The 16,333-nt window shown below is 55.6% G+C and overlaps 1 protein-coding gene and 1 long non-coding RNA gene across 2 annotated transcripts; one reads left to right on the plus strand and one right to left on the minus strand.

The window, feature by feature from the left end:
- Positions 1-1,985: 1,985 nt before the first annotated feature.
- LOC138430823 (uncharacterized) lies at positions 1,986-4,407 on the minus strand. Its single transcript, XR_011253394.1, has 2 exons — positions 3,916-4,407; positions 1,986-2,817 (listed from the first exon to the last, which is right to left on the minus strand). It is a non-coding gene; the product is annotated as an uncharacterized lncRNA (long non-coding RNA).
- A 160-nt stretch (positions 4,408-4,567) lies between these two features.
- ZNF703 (zinc finger protein 703) lies at positions 4,568-8,906 on the plus strand. Its single transcript, XM_069572678.2, has 2 exons — positions 4,568-5,031; positions 6,040-8,906. Exons 1-2 carry the CDS (start codon positions 4,798-4,800, stop codon positions 7,567-7,569), a joined length of 1,764 nt encoding a protein of 587 aa, XP_069428779.2. The 5' UTR covers positions 4,568-4,797; the 3' UTR covers positions 7,570-8,906.
- The last annotated feature ends 7,427 nt before the right edge of the window (positions 8,907-16,333 follow it).

Here is a 16,333-nt window from a genome sequence, read left to right on the forward strand (position 1 = left end):
GCGCTTACACATGCTTGGCTCTTGTGTTAGCTGCCGTGACCACGATGGTTAAGCATCCCTCTAGGCAACAGTAAACAAAGAGGATGAGAGCTATAGGGAAGCATCCGCAGTCCAGCAGGAGGATGGACAAGTCAATAAATACTGGCAGGTGCCGGGTGATGAGTGTAATAACAGAACAGAATTGGAGCTGTGAGAACGGAGAAGGGCCACCAAAGTGGGCTCCCCAGCAAGGCCGGTCCTTCTAGCTTTGCCCGCTTGCTCTTACAGTGCCCCGGGCTCCTCTGGCCTCCCGGTGCCCGGGGCTGTGTCTGAAGCTAGGCAGACGCAGGTAGTGCTGAATCAGGGCTCCTGGCCAAGGCAGTAATTGCCAGCCGCTGAAAGATATTAAGCGCCAGGGAGGAAAACCAAGTCCTCTATGAGGCAGACTTTTCAGAGTTCTTACAGCTTGTAAAAAAAAAAAACCAAAAATGTAAATAGTTACCCAGTGCGATATTATTTCCTGTTGTTGCCATTAGGGCTTGAGTGTCATGTAGAGAGAACCCATCATTCAGGCAATTCGGCCCCACGACGATGGAAAACTCCGCATTAACGGTACACAACGCACCTCCCACCGCTCCTCCCAGCCTGACTCAGGCAGGGTTTTTTTTCCTGGGTATCGAGTTTTATGTAAATTGAAATCTTGAAAAAAAAATATCTATAAATATTCAGAATTTCCTAAAGGATTTTCGTGATGGCTTCTAGAGGTTTGTTTTTTTTTTTTCAAAGACTTGTTTGAGTGGAGACCGGGGAAGGGGTACCCTCACTTGGGTAGGGGGCTGGGCCCTAGCCTCGGATCCTCCAGGCCTGGGGCGACTGTTCTAAGCAATCACCCCACAGATGCTGAGGACGCTACTGGTCACAGCTATCACTGACTCGGGACTTCCCTTGTGCCAAGCACTAGATGTGTGATATGCATTGTCTGGTTTGGCCTGCTAACCCTGAGGCGGTCACTGCTAGGCTTTTTTTTTTTTTTTTTTGCTTAGTTTTAAATATTTCTATTTTTTTATTTGGCTACATCTAGTCTTAGTTGTGGCATGTGGGATCTTTAGCGGCGTAATGGGTGATCTTTTTTTATTAAGTTGTGGCATGCGGGTTCTAGTTCCCTGACCCGGGATTGAACCTGGGTCCCCTATCCTTAGAAGCATGGAGTCTCAGCCACTGGTCCACCAGGAAAGTCCCACACTCTTAGGCTTTACAACTGAGGAACTCAACGCTCAGTGGGGTTTCCTTGCCCGGGACCACTGCAGGATTGTGATGCAGAGGCCTAGTTCCCAGAGACCTACCTCCATGAGAGGACTTTGTCACCCACTGGTCACGGACCTTTGGGTGAGTGACTCACCTCTCCATGCTATACATGGGAATGACAAAGGTACCCGAAGCTTATCGAGAGCCTGAAGCACAGAATGTGACTCTTCACCACGTTGGCAGGGGTATGCTCAAGCAGCCCCACCCTGCCCTACTGTCATGGTGCCCTCCCTCGAAGGGCAATCTGGGAAGGGCCTCTTAGCCACGCAAGAGCCACTTTTCTGCAAGGGAAGCACTTGGGCCCTGAGCAAGACAGTGTCTCATATGGCCTTTTCAGCCACACCCTATCAATAAACACAGCCCAACTGAAAACTTCTTTTAACCTTTTTCTCTCCCAGGTGACAAGTCATTCCGTTGAAAATGGCCCTTGCAATAGGCTACTAGGACCCCATTTAGGACTCTGTAGAGGTTAGCATTTCAGCTAAATGAATATCAATTACCGATTGTAATAATCCTCTAGCATCCAGTGGTAAAGAATCCACCTGCAATGCAGGAGATGCAAGTTCAATCCCTGGGTTGGGAAGATCCCCTGGAGAAGGGCATGGCAACCCACTCAAGAATTCTTGCCTGGAGAATTCCATGGACAGAGGAGCCTGGTGGGCTACAGTCCATGGAGTCACAAAGAGTCAGACACGACTTAGTAACTAAACAACAATCTTTTAATTAGGCCTCTGGCCTGGCTGAGTATGATTTTTCATTTTCCCAACTAAGGTGATTGGATGGATCCAGCCAAAGGGGCCCCACTTGGCTCATCAGCATCCCAAAGGGAAGCATGGCCCTAATCCCTTGCTAGCATTTTCCAGGAGAGGGGAAATAGGGCTGGTCTCCACCAAAGTGCCATCTGGCACCCCCAGTTCCTAGTGATGACTGTGAACTACGGGAGCAGGGTTTTTTGAAGACAATATGTGATTCCCTGGGCAAACTCCCCACCCTTCACCCCAAGCCTGGTCACCTCCTCCTCACCTCCTCCTCTCCCCGCCCCCACTTTCATTCATTCCTTACCTTCTTCTTCGCCTTTCCTCCCCAAGTAGACAGTAAATATTTTATCACCTTGCATTCTTCTCCCCTCTTTCTGTTGCCTCCTGCCCCCCTATTCCTTCCAAATTCCTACATGCCTTTGTCTCTCTCTCCCCTCCTCTTTGCTCCTAACTGATTCCCCATTAATCATTCAGAACACACATCTGCATGGGTCGGAGCAGGAGCCCTTGGCTGGTGTTCACAGCTGGGCCGGTTGTGATCATCAAGAAGGGGTCTTTCATCTTTTCCTGTCTCCTAGGGTTCCCCTCTTGCCAGATCTTCCTCCTCCTCCAAAGTGGCGTTCCAAGGCCCACCATCTTCATTCTGGAAGGTTCTGCACTCTCTCTCTGCAGAGAAGTCTCCCAAAGGCCAAATCACCTGGTAGATTGAAGCAGCCTTGCAGTGGTCATTTAAACTTGACACTGGCAGTGGCAAGGATGTCAGAGTGCTCAGAGGCTGGTAGGAGAAGGAGGAGTGGGTAGGGGATAGGGACCACCACAATAAAATAAATGGGGTCTCCCCCCTCCTTCTTGTACCCCCCTTGCTGCGGTATGGAATACATCACCCAATCAGGACATCCCTTGGCATTCATTGTAACCTAGTTTTATCAGGATTAAAATCGGGGTAGGGAACGCCTGTGTAATTTCTTAGAGGTCTAGACATCCTGTCCAAAAACCAGACCGATCCAAGGAGTACACTCAGTTTAGTGTTTGATTGACGTGGCCTGGGAGTGGTGCCTGGTGCCTTCTCTACTGAGCATCGTAAAGACTGCCATTTGTTATTTCTGTGATACTCGTTTCTGTTGGAAGAACGCCTTTGAAATCGTCTCTGCCCTTCTGGGGATCTCAAGGCGTTGATCAATGAGCAGCAGAGTCAGGGACCGGCAGTCGGGGAACAATATGCCCCGAGTGACAGGCCCGACAATCCGAGTGACAGATGCGGGCTGGGAGAGGGGTGCTCAGAGCAGGGCAGTGACACCAGCGCGCCTCCACTGGCCGCCGAGAGAACCGGGAAAGGGTTCTCCCCAAGGCCTGCGTACAAAGGGCCAACTTCACCCTCTGATCAGCGGACGGGGAACTCTAACGCCAGGACAGGGACTATGTGAAATCTCTGTCGGGTGCGAAGCTGGCAATGCATACTTTATCTGAAAGGCACGGGAGGAAGGAGACAGGGGGATACTATTATTTTCATTTAAAAGTTTTTAACTCCGAAATTCCCTTGGGAAAACCTAGGGCATCTTCCCCCTCGAGAAGAAAAGGGGGCGGGGCGTGGAGGGGCCGCATCTTTGGCGCTTACATCGACGTGCAGTGTTTACAGAGACCCGCCTCTTCTAGGATGCAAACCCCTCCACGTCCCTACCCACCCGCTACCCCTGAAACAGCAGTCAGGCGCGGTGCCATGAGAGAATTGTGTGCCCTTAAGCAGCACGCCGTAAGAAACCCGGAACACACCCAAGCATCGAACCTATAAATCGGTGCGCAGGCACCGGGCGCCAGGCGCGTCCCGGCGGCGTGCACCACAAGCGGTGACCGCGCCTTATCGAGACCATCTCACCCCGGAAGGGGAGTCCTCAAACTTGCAGGTTGCGGACAGGGCTGGCTCAAAGTTGCTGGAGCGGTTTTCGCCGCGTCGCAAGAACCGTGGCTGCCTCCGAGGTTCGGGCGCTTCCTAGTGAGCACACCCGGGAGGAAGCCAATTGGGGGGGAAAGAGCTGAAAACCCGAGCCGAGCTGGGGTTCTGGAAGAGCGGCCCGCCCCCAGGCGGCCTCCGGGAGCGGCTGGGACTTGGCAGTCCCGGAGCCGGCCGCCAGGGGCTCCTACCCCATCCCCCAGCCCACCCAATTCACCCCACCCCAGAGACACACGGACTGCGGGTGACCTGTCCCTCTTCCCCGACAAGCACCACCCCACCCCACCCCAGCCGTGCGAAGGGAGAGAGCGCAGAGCGACAGGAAAGCCCGCGGAGGGCAGGGCGCAGAGCCCAGGGTCCCCGGGGAAGCCCTGATCTCGCCGGGACCCCGGGGCCCAGGCCGGCCCGGTTGGGGGCAGGGGAGGAGGCCGGCGGTGGGGCCAGGCCGCGGCGCGGCGGCTAGCGGGCGCGGCCCCTTTAAGGTTCTCCCCGCCCACCGGCTGCGCCGGGCGCTCTCCCCGCCCCGGGGTCCCGGCGAGATCGGCGATTGGGCGGGCGCGGCGATCCCTTTGAAGTGTGGCTGCCGATCGCGGCTATTTGACGTGCGGCTCGCGGAAGGCGAAGGTTTTTGTGTTGCTCGCCGGGGCCAGCGGCGGCGGCGGCGGCGGCGGCGGCGGAGGAGGGGTGGAGACGCGGCGACCGCTGCAGCGCACTCGGAGCTGCGGAGCGAGCCCACCCGCCCCGGGAGCTCGCCTCCCCGGTGCGCCCCCGCCCTCCCCGCCCCCCCAGCGGCGCTGCCTCCTCCAAATGAGCGATTCGCCCGCTGGATCTAACCCAAGGACACCCGAGAGCAGCGGCAGCGGCAGCGGCGGCGGCGGGAAGAGGCCGGCGGCGGTGTCCCTCTTGCCCCCGGCGGACCCCTTGCGCCAGGCGAACCGGCTCCCCATCCGGGTCCTGAAGATGCTGAGCGCTCACACCGGCCACCTCCTGCACCCGGAGTACCTGCAGCCGCTGTCCTCCACGCCCGTGAGCCCCATCGAGGTCAGTCCCCTGGTCGCTGCCCGCCGAGCGCCCGCCCCATTCCGCCCACCACTGCCCGGCTCCCTGTGCCCCGCGGCTCGGTGCGACGCTCGGGTCCGGCCCCAGTGGCCGACGGAGTGAGAGGAGGGACGGAGATACAGAGGGATCGGAGCCCACTGGGTTCTCTCCTCCGGGCTTCTCCCCGGGGGAAAAGGTTCCCCTTCCACGCTCGCCCTTCGGAGCTTCGCGTTTCCTCTCTCGGATTGGATTTGCTCTTGGAGTGTCCACTGGGCCCTTTACTTTTCCTCGGCACCCAGTCCCCAGGCCATAGAGTCTGTCTCCTGGGCTTTTTTCGGCCCCACCCCCACCCCACCCCCACCTCTCCACCCAGGTTTGTTCTCTTTGAAGCCCGATCGCCCCCCTCCCTCCCCGTCCCACTCCGCTTCTGCCCCATCCGGTTGGAGCGCACGACGCCCGGGCACTCCCGACCCCGGCTCCTTCTTTCTCCCGCTCCCCTGGGGGCCCTCCCCGGGAGGGAAGGGGGCTCCGAAGAGAGCGCCTGCGGCCGCCCAGGCTCAAGATCCAGCTTCTCCCCTGCTCCCACCCCGCGGCGACACCGCCAGAAACCCGTTCCAAGCGAAGTTCCCCAAACTGAAGGCATAAGTTTTTAACCCAGGCCTAGAGAGGAGGAGGAGATGAGAGAGCAGGGGGCGAGTCACGGCCCCTCCCCCAGCCCCGACTCCAGAGAAGTCACCTTCCCCCGGGATGGTCTTCGGTGGACGCCTTCCACGGCCCGTTCCCCAGGGCCTGCGGCGCCCTCCGGGACCCGGGGCAGCGAAGGATCCCACCACTACCAACGCGCAGTGTAAGCGCAGTTGCGCTCAGCCCCCGCGCTCGCAGCGGGTCTCCCCGAGGCCCTCCTTTCCCATCTCACCCACCCTGCCCCCCAGGTAAACCCCCTCCCCCCGGCCGCTCCGTGGGTCCCTGGTCTCATCCCCTTCTCCCTCCCCTTGCCGCTGTCTCCCACAGCTGGACGCCAAGAAGAGTCCTTTGGCGTTGCTGGCCCAGACTTGCTCGCAGATCGGCAAGCCGGACCCGCCGCCCTCGTCCAAGCTCAACTCGGTAGCGGCGGCCAACGGGCTGGGAGCGGAGAAGGACCCCGGCCGCTCGGCCTCGGGCGCCGCCTCGGCCTCTGCGGCACTCAAGCAGCTGGGGGACTCCCCGGCCGAAGACAAGTCCAGCTTCAAGCCCTATTCCAAGGGTTCCGGGGGCGGCGACTCCCGCAAGGACAGCGGCTCCTCCTCTGTGTCCTCCAGCTCCTCCAGCTCCTCCTCCTTGTCCCCGGGAGACAAGGCGGGCTTCAGGGTGCCCAGCGCCGCCTGCACGCCCTTCCCCCCGCATGGAGCGCCGGTCTCCGCGCCGTCGTCCTCGTCCTCCCCTGGCGGTTCCCGGGGCGGCTCCCCGCACCACTCTGACTGCAAGACCGGGGCCAGCGGGGAGCTGGACAAGAAAGACCAGGAGTCCAAGCCCAGCCCGGAGCCGGCGGCCGTGAGCCGTGGCAGCAGCGGGGACCCCGGCCCGCACGGCGGTGGCGGCGGCGGCGAGCCCGGGGCCTCCGGGCGCAAGTCGGAGCCGCCCTCCGCGCTGGTGGGGGCCGGCCACGTGGCACCGGTGTCGCCCTACAAGCCGGGCCACTCGGTGTTCCCCCTGCCTCCCTCCAGCATCGGCTACCACGGCTCCATCGTGGGTGCCTACGCCGGCTACCCGTCTCAGTTCGTGCCTGGCCTGGATCCCAGCAAGTCTGGCCTCGTGGGAGGCCAGCTGTCGGGGGGCCTGGGCTTGCCGCCGGGCAAGCCCCCCAGCTCCAGCCCGCTCACCGGGGCCTCCCCGCCGTCCTTCCTGCAGGGATTATGCCGAGACCCGTACTGCCTGGGAGGTTACCACGGCGCCTCGCACCTCGGCGGCTCGGGCTGCTCCACGTGCAGCGCGCACGACCCGGCCGGGCCCGGCCTGAAGGCGGGGGGCTACCCGCTAGTGTACCCGGGGCACCCGTTGCAGCCGGCCGCGCTCTCGTCCAGCGCCGCCCAGGCGGCTCTCCCCGGCCACCCGCTCTACACCTACGGCTTCATGCTGCAGAACGAACCGCTGCCGCACAGCTGCAACTGGGTGGCGGCCAGTGGGCCGTGCGACAAGCGCTTCGCCACCTCGGAGGAGCTGCTCAGCCACCTGCGGACTCACACGGCCCTGCCCGGCGCCGAGAAACTTCTGGCCGCCTACCCGGGGGCCTCGGGCCTGGGCAGCGCCGCCGCAGCCGCTGCGGCCGCTGCCTCCTGCCACCTGCACCTGCCCCCGCCCGCCGCCCCCGGCAGCCCGGGGTCGCTGTCCTTGAGGAGTCCACACACTTTGGGGCTAAGCCGGTACCACCCGTACGGCAAGAGCCACTTGTCCACAGCCGGGGGCCTGGCCGTGCCGTCGCTGCCCACAGCTGGACCCTACTACTCACCGTACGCGCTGTACGGACAGAGACTGGCCTCCGCCTCGGCACTCGGGTACCAGTAACCACAGCCCTGCCTCCTCCCCGCGCCCTCCTGCCCCACCCGCCGCCGCTGCAGCCCCCCGCCGCCGCCTGCCCCCGCCGCCGGAACCCCCCCTCCCACCGCCCAGATCCCTCCCCTCCCCACCGGACTGTGTATTTATTTACTATAATGTTAGCTTACAAGCTGGGAATATAAGTGCATTAACGACCCACAAGAGTCAATGGTATGCAAAGAGTCTGTTCGCCCCTTCCCTCCCCGAATAATAATATTAATCACACCAGTAACTACATGCCCCCGCCCCCCCCCCCCGCCTTTCTTTTCTGTTTTATTTCTTCTTAGATGTAAGTTTGCCTTTTTTTTTTTTTTTTGGATTGGTTTGGTTTTATCTGGAGGAGGGGGCAGCGTGGGAGCTTCTTTTTGTTTTCCCTCCAGGGGGACTTGCTTGCATGCTTCCTAACGTTCAAACTACGTTTCCTCCTCCCCGCCCCGCCCCTCTGCCCTTCATTCCTTCTTGTTTCTGTCCATTCGAGGTTCTGGTTTGTTGGATTTTTTTTTTTCTTTGTACAAGTAACAGAGAGGAGGTATTTTTTTGTAACGCATTCGGAGGTGTTGGGAGCGACCTTGGGGGCTGAAGGTCTTGAGCTCTGTGGACCGGGGACTCTGCCCTGTGACCACTCCCTTGCCACTCTCTCCCCTCTGGGCTCCTTGGTCTGCTCCCTGGTCCCCCAGATTAGAGCCTTGCTCCCCTATCTTGCTCTGAGCACGAGTCAGTGGCTGGAGAGTCTTCCAATAGCCTTTCCCCTTTCCAGACTCTGAAAGGCCCCAACCACTCGGTGGTGGTCACACCACCTGCTGGTGAGGGGGCTGGCAGGGCTCATCTCATTCAAGTAAAAGTCCTAGAAGGCCCTGCTGGCATGAAACTTTGCTGTTTATAGTTTGCAAAGTGCTATTATAGTCATTGTTTTTCTCTGATAATTGGGGCAGGGGTCCCTGTCCTGGCGATGGGGGCTGGGTTGGTGATTCTTGCTAGATCCTTCCAAAGCAGACCAGTGGCAGTATCAGCTGGCAGTACAACCCTTTTAGCACCTTTGGGGGGTGTGGGAGGGGAGTCAGGGAGCACGCGGATCACAGCAGAGCCCGTCACCCCTTCCCAGGCCTGACCCAAGAGTCCCCAGAGTTGGCCGTGGGCTCCCTCAGTTACTGGGATTGAAGACTCGGCCCAGGGTCTTCTCCCGACCCCCTCCCTCCCACCCATCCTCTGGGCCTGATGCAGGGGGCTGCGGGGCCCATTTGAGATGAATAGAGCTCTCCCTTGGTAAGACTTATTTTGTTAATAAATGGAGTACTTGGCTATATTCACACCGTGGTGTGTTTCTGTCTTGCCTCACCCAACGGCCCACTTCCAGACACCTAAGCAGATGCCCTTCTTTTATTCTCATTGAAAACACCTTATGGTTTCCTTCTCGGATTTCCGTTCAAGAACGAGTTTAATGCGTTTTCTCAAGAAAGGGGGAGGAAGGGGAATGCGGGAGGGGGGAGAAAACCAAACTGCCAGCGCGTTACAAATACTAAAATGCCCCCCGCTTCCCCCCCCCCCCCAACTCGGTTATTTAGCTCCCAAGCTCACTTCAAAGGCCTTGACATCACCTGGGAAGGGGGCGGGGACAGTGTGTGCATGAGGACTTTTCCTCTAGATGAGGGTCTAGATTCGAGACCCAAGGGGCGGAGAAGGGACCCAAGATCCGGGGCTCAGAGACTCTGGGCTGCACCGTTCCTGGGACCCGCGAGCAGGCGAAGACGACGTGCCTCTGGCGCCACCTGGTGGCAGAAAGGCGAACGACTGGCGCCCGCCGCAAACTCGCCTTCCGCGCTTCGCACTCAAAAAATGAGGATATCCTCTCCCTGGCAGTGCCTTACATGCACCTTAAAGTCCAGGGGTATACGCACCTGCCGCGAAGGGCGCTTCTCACGGCTTGGGGACTCCCTAAGTCTAGCGCTGGATAGTGGGCCCCCAGTTTGCGTTTTGCGGAGAAGGCGCGGCAATGACTTGGCATGTAGGAGCCACCCTCGGTTTCCCCGTCTTCTTGAGCCGGCACGATAGATACTGGCTTCTGTATCCTTGAGCAGGCGACAGCGGGGATGCTGTTTTTCAGGATGATGAGGAAAGGGCCGGAGCACCCCTCTACTGTGCTGGGAATCTCCGGGGTCCGAAGGGGGGGACCATGGGGGCCCCGGGGCCTGCGCGTCTTCCTTGGTGCTTTCTCGTTCGCACCCCACCCTCCCCGGGGCAGGGGGCGCCCCTTGCGGCTGGCCCCTCTCAAGTTCCCGATGCAGGACGCCCGGCACCCACCTCTCGGGTTACCGCGGGCCACGGCGCTCGGATGCTCGGCCTCCTGCGCTAAGGCGTGGAGCCACCTGTTGGGCGCGCTGAAAAATGCCCCCCTCGTCCCCTCCGAGCCGCGCTCCTCTGCGTCAGGCGCCTCGCAGCTTTGGGAGCTGCTGCTGTTGCCATTCGTGTTGTTTTGCTTGACGTTCTCGGTGAGGAATGCGACTTTAGGGCAATTCCTGCTCCACAAACTGTGTGCTTTAGAAACGTCCGGAGACCCAGAGGTCAAGGGGGTCTCTCTCTGCTGGCGCTGATTCATCCCACAAATGGCCCCAAACTCCTTTAGAGAATCACAGGGTGGGTCTTGGCCTCATCCGGCGTCAATCAGTCGGTATTTGACAGAACTTCAGCGTAAGATGTTTCATGGGGGTTGGGACTTGAGGGGTTGCCCCTACAGCTTTGTTTCCAGGCAAAATTCCTTCCCTAGTCAAGAGAACCTGTCATCTGCAGAAAATAGTACTCCTGGAGTAAGATCCTATATGTGTCCCCAGGGAAGGAACCTGGTCTGCTGGCATCCTCGCCCACAGTGATAAACAGGGTACGGGAGAGGCTGGAGGCCCTGAAGAAGTCGCCCCTGAGGGCAGCTCAGAGTCTTCCTGAGGGACCATCCTTACCAGACTTCTCAGAGTTCAAATTGGCCCGAAGCTTGAAAAGAACTGAACTGTAGTGACTTGCTTTATTTTTTTATCTCTGTTGTTTTGTTTGCTCTTGGTTAAACTTCCCTTCCTCTCACATCTCCCTTTTTCTTTCAGGTACCTTTGTTTGTATGTTTGTTTCTAATGCCTGCTAAAACTGCTGGAAATTGCTCCCTCTGCAGGGGGAGTTAAACTTTTCTCTTAAACTATGGTCAGGGGCTTCCCTGGTGTCTCAGGTGGTAAAGAATCTGCCTACAATGCAAGAGACCTGGGTTTGATCACTGGGTGGCGAAGATTCCCCTGGAGAAGGAAATGGCAACCCACTCCAGTGTTCTTGCCTGGAGAAATCCATGGACAGAGGAACCTGATGGGCTACAGTCTATAGGGTCGCAAAGAGTTGGACACAGCTGAGCAACTAACACTATGGTCTTCAGACCTTCCTAAGGACCACAGGCTCCCCTTGTTGGAACAGGAGAAAGGAAGAGACTTGGTATCTCCCCATATAGTGAAAGTTCTCTCCAGGTACTTGGCTTACACGAAAGGTGTGAGAATGCACATTAGACCTCCTCAGAGGAGATTTCCCCCAGAAAATGTATCATCGGCTTTTGCAGACCAGGAAGGATGCCTTTGGCCTGATTGGAAAAGGCTGGTGCCAGCTCCCACTGTGACTCATAAGGGCAAGCAGGCATTGTAGCCTGGAGTGGCCCAGGTTTCACCCTCCCACGTCAGCCCTCCCCACCATAAAAGGGTGAGGGTCCCAAGACATGTGGCTGTTTTCATTCACTGGGGCTGGGGGTGGTGGGGCGGGGGGAGTGTGTTGCTTGCAGGAGCTACAGAAACAAAGTTGCTGTTTTCAGAGCCATAATGCTGCCCACCAGCTGCTCATTTGCATAATTAATTCATCCAGCAACTCTGTGCTCCAGCATCACCTCCACCTTCCATCACTCCACCTCCTCTTCCTCTCCCTAGCCCTCCTCCCACCCCTTCTCCTAATCTCTTCCAGGCGCCAGAACCGGGGGCCTGTGTTCCCAAGGCACTGGGAAGGGTGACAGCCACACAGCTGGGCCTTTAGACACTGGACGTTCCTGGCTCGGGGTCATAATTTCACACCTCCTGCCTGGTTATTTTTGTGGCCTCATGGACAGCAGGGAGAGGAAGAGAAGGGGGGGAGACCTCACTCACCCTCAGATATTGCTCAACAGAATTGCAAGGGGTTGTTTTTAACTTCCCAGTCACCCCTCAAACCCATCCTCAGAATTTGCAGCCCACGGGGGAGGTGTGGGGTGCAGGGGCCTCCATCCTTTGCAGTCCTAGCTGCCCTGGCCTCTCCAGCATCTTGGGATGTGTCTCAGTACATGAACTAACCCCTTCCTGATGGATGTCTGGGTTTCCGTGGAATCTGTCTTCCAATAATGCCGCGACTCTGTCCTGTATTAATCATTCTGCAGGGGAAGCGGCACTCCAGTTTTCTGTTTGACTTGATTTCATTCATCCTGTCTTTTTGCGAAATAGATGGTTGAGTGCATCCGATAATGTATGGTTTAATTTGGAGCACTATGGGTTTGAATTACCATTTTCATAATGCGCTGTGCATTAATGTGTTACATCATTTATAAAGAGGAATGTCCCAGGTTTCAAACTTTCCTCCTGAAAGCCAAAGTCACCTCACGGAAACAAAGCCAGATCACATGGACCCAGCTCCTCGGCTGGCTGCCTCCTCCCCAAGCCAGGTGAAACCTGCCAACCCCTCCCCGCCAAAACCCCACCCCCGCCTCCTGAGGCTTTTATGTCCACAGAATGCAGGTGGGTGTCAAAAGTTTGGGGAGGAACTTGCACATGGCTGCCCAGGAGCCATCAATGGCAGCACAAAAGCTCCCCCTCATTATCACATGGCAGCCCGGCCCCTTAGAGGAGACCTCCAGTGGTCGGCTCCCCCTCGACCCTAAACCCCACACCCCCTCCCTGATGGCCCGTAATAACACCAGCTGTCTGTTACTCAAACTCTGACTGAGGAGGAAAAAGCACTGATTATCCAAATACAGTCATTAAAGGGGAAATGTGTTTTTAGGACTGTCAGAGTGATTAATGAGAGCTAGCCGTCTTTGCAAATGCACTTGTTTAGTCTAACTGGCAGCTTCTATTTTCCTATTGATTTATTGCAGCCGTTGCCGGGCCTCGGTGTGTGCAGTCAGGGCACTTCACAACTGTGCCCTGTTTAAACAGGAAAAGCATGCACCGGTTTTGTCCGGGAGGGAGGGAGCAGCCGAAAGTCTCTCCCCTCAGCGCAGTCTCCAGGGCCCCAAACCAACAAAGAAGACATTAAAAACCTGCAGCCCAGAGAGAGAAGGAAACTGCCTCCCCTCAGTCGTCCTGGTTCCAAGGTCAGCGGAGGCGCACCCTGGCCCCTGGACAAAGCCCGCCCTATTGTCACACTCAGCATGCCCGCATCCTCTCCTCCGGTCCCCCCAAACCAGCTGTCAGCCCCTGAGTCCAAGGACAGGAAAGGCACCCAGCAGAGCAGGGAGGCCGGGGAGGGGGCCAATGGGCTCGGCCAAACTAAAAACAGAATCGAAGCCACCCTGCCATTCAGGGGTGGGAACAAGGTCGGGGGATTGCGGGAAATTGATGGAGCTCCATGGTTCATTTGGGGGTTTCCCTGGTGGCTCAGTGGTAAAGAATCCGCCTGCCAATGCAGGAGACTCAGGTTCAATCCCTGAGACGGGAAGATCCCCTGGAGAAGGAAATGGCAACCCATTCCAGTATTCCTACCTGGGAAACCCCATGGACAGAGGAGCCTAGCAAGACAGTCCAAGGGGTCACAAAAGAGTCGGACACAACTTAGCAACCAAACCACAACATGGTTGATTTCAACTTTTAAAAGGTGGGTGGCGGACACAAGAGTGCTATTGACTTCATTCCACTTGCACAGTTTGTTTTGACAAATGATGTACCTAATGACCAGCATGGAAATGGCAGCTTGAAAATACAGACCTGGTGTTGGACAGTCAAACTTCCAGGAGGTGGATCATCAAGGCAGACAGAGGTTACAAGATTCCTGTTACGTGACCAGCGCAATGCCGGATGCCAGGAGACACAGAAGAAAACTGAGACCAGATTCCTGCCCAATTTAGTTGGGGGAGACAAGACACACCCATGAGATGGAGAATGAGATAGTATTCTCTACCACTGCATTTATGCTGATCTAGTAAGCGTTTACTTACGCAGTGCAGACAGTGGGGAACTTGACCATTTACAATAAGGGGCTAATTGTGCAGATCAGCAGTTGGGCTGCAGCAGCTGGAGGGAGAGCTCGCTGGGGCTACCTGCCCACGGGAACCCTGATCTGTTGGGAGGCTCCCCAGTTCCCCTCAGGCACGTCCTCTTCTGAAAGCTGGAAGATGGATGAGGCCTTCATTCCATGGTGATGAGCAGGCTGAGCCAGAGCTCCAAGCCGGCAAATCAAAGAGCAGGCTCCCCAGAGTTCCCTGGGGGCCTAGTGGTTAGGATTTGGTGCTTTCACTGCAGAGGCCTGGGTTCAATCCCTGGTCCGGGAACCACCCCTTGGAATACAAGGAACAGGCTTCCCTTAACCCGCTTGCACCTTCCAGACCTGGAAATGGTTTATGCTTCTTCCTAGATGAAGTGCCTTTACAAGTTTTTCCCAGGGGCAGTGGCCTATCGCCAGCTTTATTAATACTTCCCAAGACAGGAAAAGCTGTCAGTGGGTTTGGATCACAGAGGTGCTAGGAAACCTCTTAAGAGAAAAGAAACGGAACCTGCCAGCTGAGTGGAAATGAAGTGACTGTACGACTCAAAACAGAGACCCAGGGTGTGAGTGTCCTTTGGTAGCTTGAGGGAGAAACTGAAAGACTCTCCCCTCAGCACAGTCTCCAGGGCCCCAAACCAACAAAGAAGACATTAAAAACCTGCAGCCCAGAGAAAGAAGGAAACTGCCTCCCCTCGGTCGTCCCGGTTCCAAGATCAGCGGAGGCGCACCTCTGGCCCCTGGTAAGTCCAGAAAGTGTAGTCATCATACATATAGTTAGAAACAGCTCTGAAGCAGGGGCCAGAAAACCTGGGTTTTTCTCTGGTTCTGAAGTTTATTGCTGTGCGACCTTGGAGAAGTCACTTAATCTCTCTGAGCCTCTTTTTTCCCATTTCTGAAGTGCAACTGTTGGTCCTCATCATCTTTAAGCATTTTTTTTTTTACCGTGAAGTATTTTATTTATTTTTAGTTGAAGTACAGTTGATTTACAATATTATATTAGTTTTGGGTATACAACATAGCAATTCGATGTTTTTATAGATTGTACTCCATTTAAAGTTATTGTCAAATAATAGCTATATTTCCCTGAGCTGTAAAATATATCCTCATACCTTATCTGTTTTAATACATAGCAGTTTGTACCTCTTACTCCATTACCCCTCTCTTGCCGTCCCAATTTGTTCTCTGCCTGTCTGTTTTGTTATACATTCATTCATTTTTTTAGACCCCACATATAAGTGATAATAGAGAGCATTTTTCTTTCTCTGACTTCTTTCACTAAGCATAATACTCTCCAGGTCCATTCACATTGTTGCAAGTGGCAGGATTTTATTTCTTTTTCATAGCTGAGTAGTATTCCACTGTGTGTGTGTGTGCCTGTGCCTGTGCGTGTGCGTGTGTGTGTGTGCGTGCACACTCGCACCACATCTTTATCCACTCTTCATCTGTTGATGGACACTTAGGTTGTTCCCACATCTTGACTATAGTAAATAGAGCTGCTACAAACATTGGGATGCATGTATCTTTTTGAATTCGTGTTTTCATTTTCTTTGGATATATACCCAGGAGTGGAATTGCTCCATCATACGATAGTTCCATTTTTAGGTTTTTGAGGAGCTGCCATACTCTTTTTTAAACAGTGGCTGCACCCATTTAATTCCCACTAAGGGTGCACAAGAGTTTCCTTTCCTCCACATTTAAGCTCTTTCTAATCGAAATAGTCTATGAGTTTTTAAATGTTTCAAGGGTGATGCACTATGCTGGTCGGAGTTAGCTCTGACAGTGGTCCTCAGTCTAATGCGATTCTGAAATTCCTATCAGGACAGTAAATATGGAAGATCCAGAAAAAGATACCTTGTGACTTCACCTCCGTGATGGAGGGCGGGTGGAGGGTCCACAAAAATACTGTAATGCGAACTTTCCATCCAGGGAAAGAAGGAAGCATTAAAATACTTTGTTCATTTGACAAAATACTGAGGATACAGTGATGCCGGTATTTCAGAGGCTGCTTGGATGCCTAAGTGGGTCAAACATTATTATTTTAAATAGCGTTGAGAATCCTGTGAGGTTAAACCAAGGTCTACATAAAGACTCTTATTTTTCTCAGCCTACAGCCAATTGCTTTTGGAAAATGGAACTGGCGAGGGAAGAAATGAAAGGCAAAGGAAAATCAAACCACAGTGGGAGACCGTTCCTCTGAGTGGGCAGTGGGGATCTCCATCGATCTTTGAAACATAAAATAAAATGATCCCCCTGGAGTTTGAATCAGAGGCCAGATTTTAGAATGGAAACAGTCATTTGGAAGATGTTGCTGTACATTCCCCGTGTCGTTTGTTCTCCTGGGTAGGTGGATGTGTGAGTGTGTGTGTGTGTGTGCTGTGTGAGTTATGCACAGGCTCGTACCCAGTCCATAAAGGGAATAGTATGACTACACAGTCACACTTATCCTTCTCACTTTTGACAACTTCAAATACAGGCAGCACCAAACACACACACAATA

This window comes from Ovis canadensis, chromosome 26, assembly GCF_042477335.2.
Source record: "Ovis canadensis isolate MfBH-ARS-UI-01 breed Bighorn chromosome 26, ARS-UI_OviCan_v2, whole genome shotgun sequence".
NCBI classification, from domain to species: Eukaryota; Metazoa; Chordata; class Mammalia; order Artiodactyla; family Bovidae; genus Ovis; species Ovis canadensis.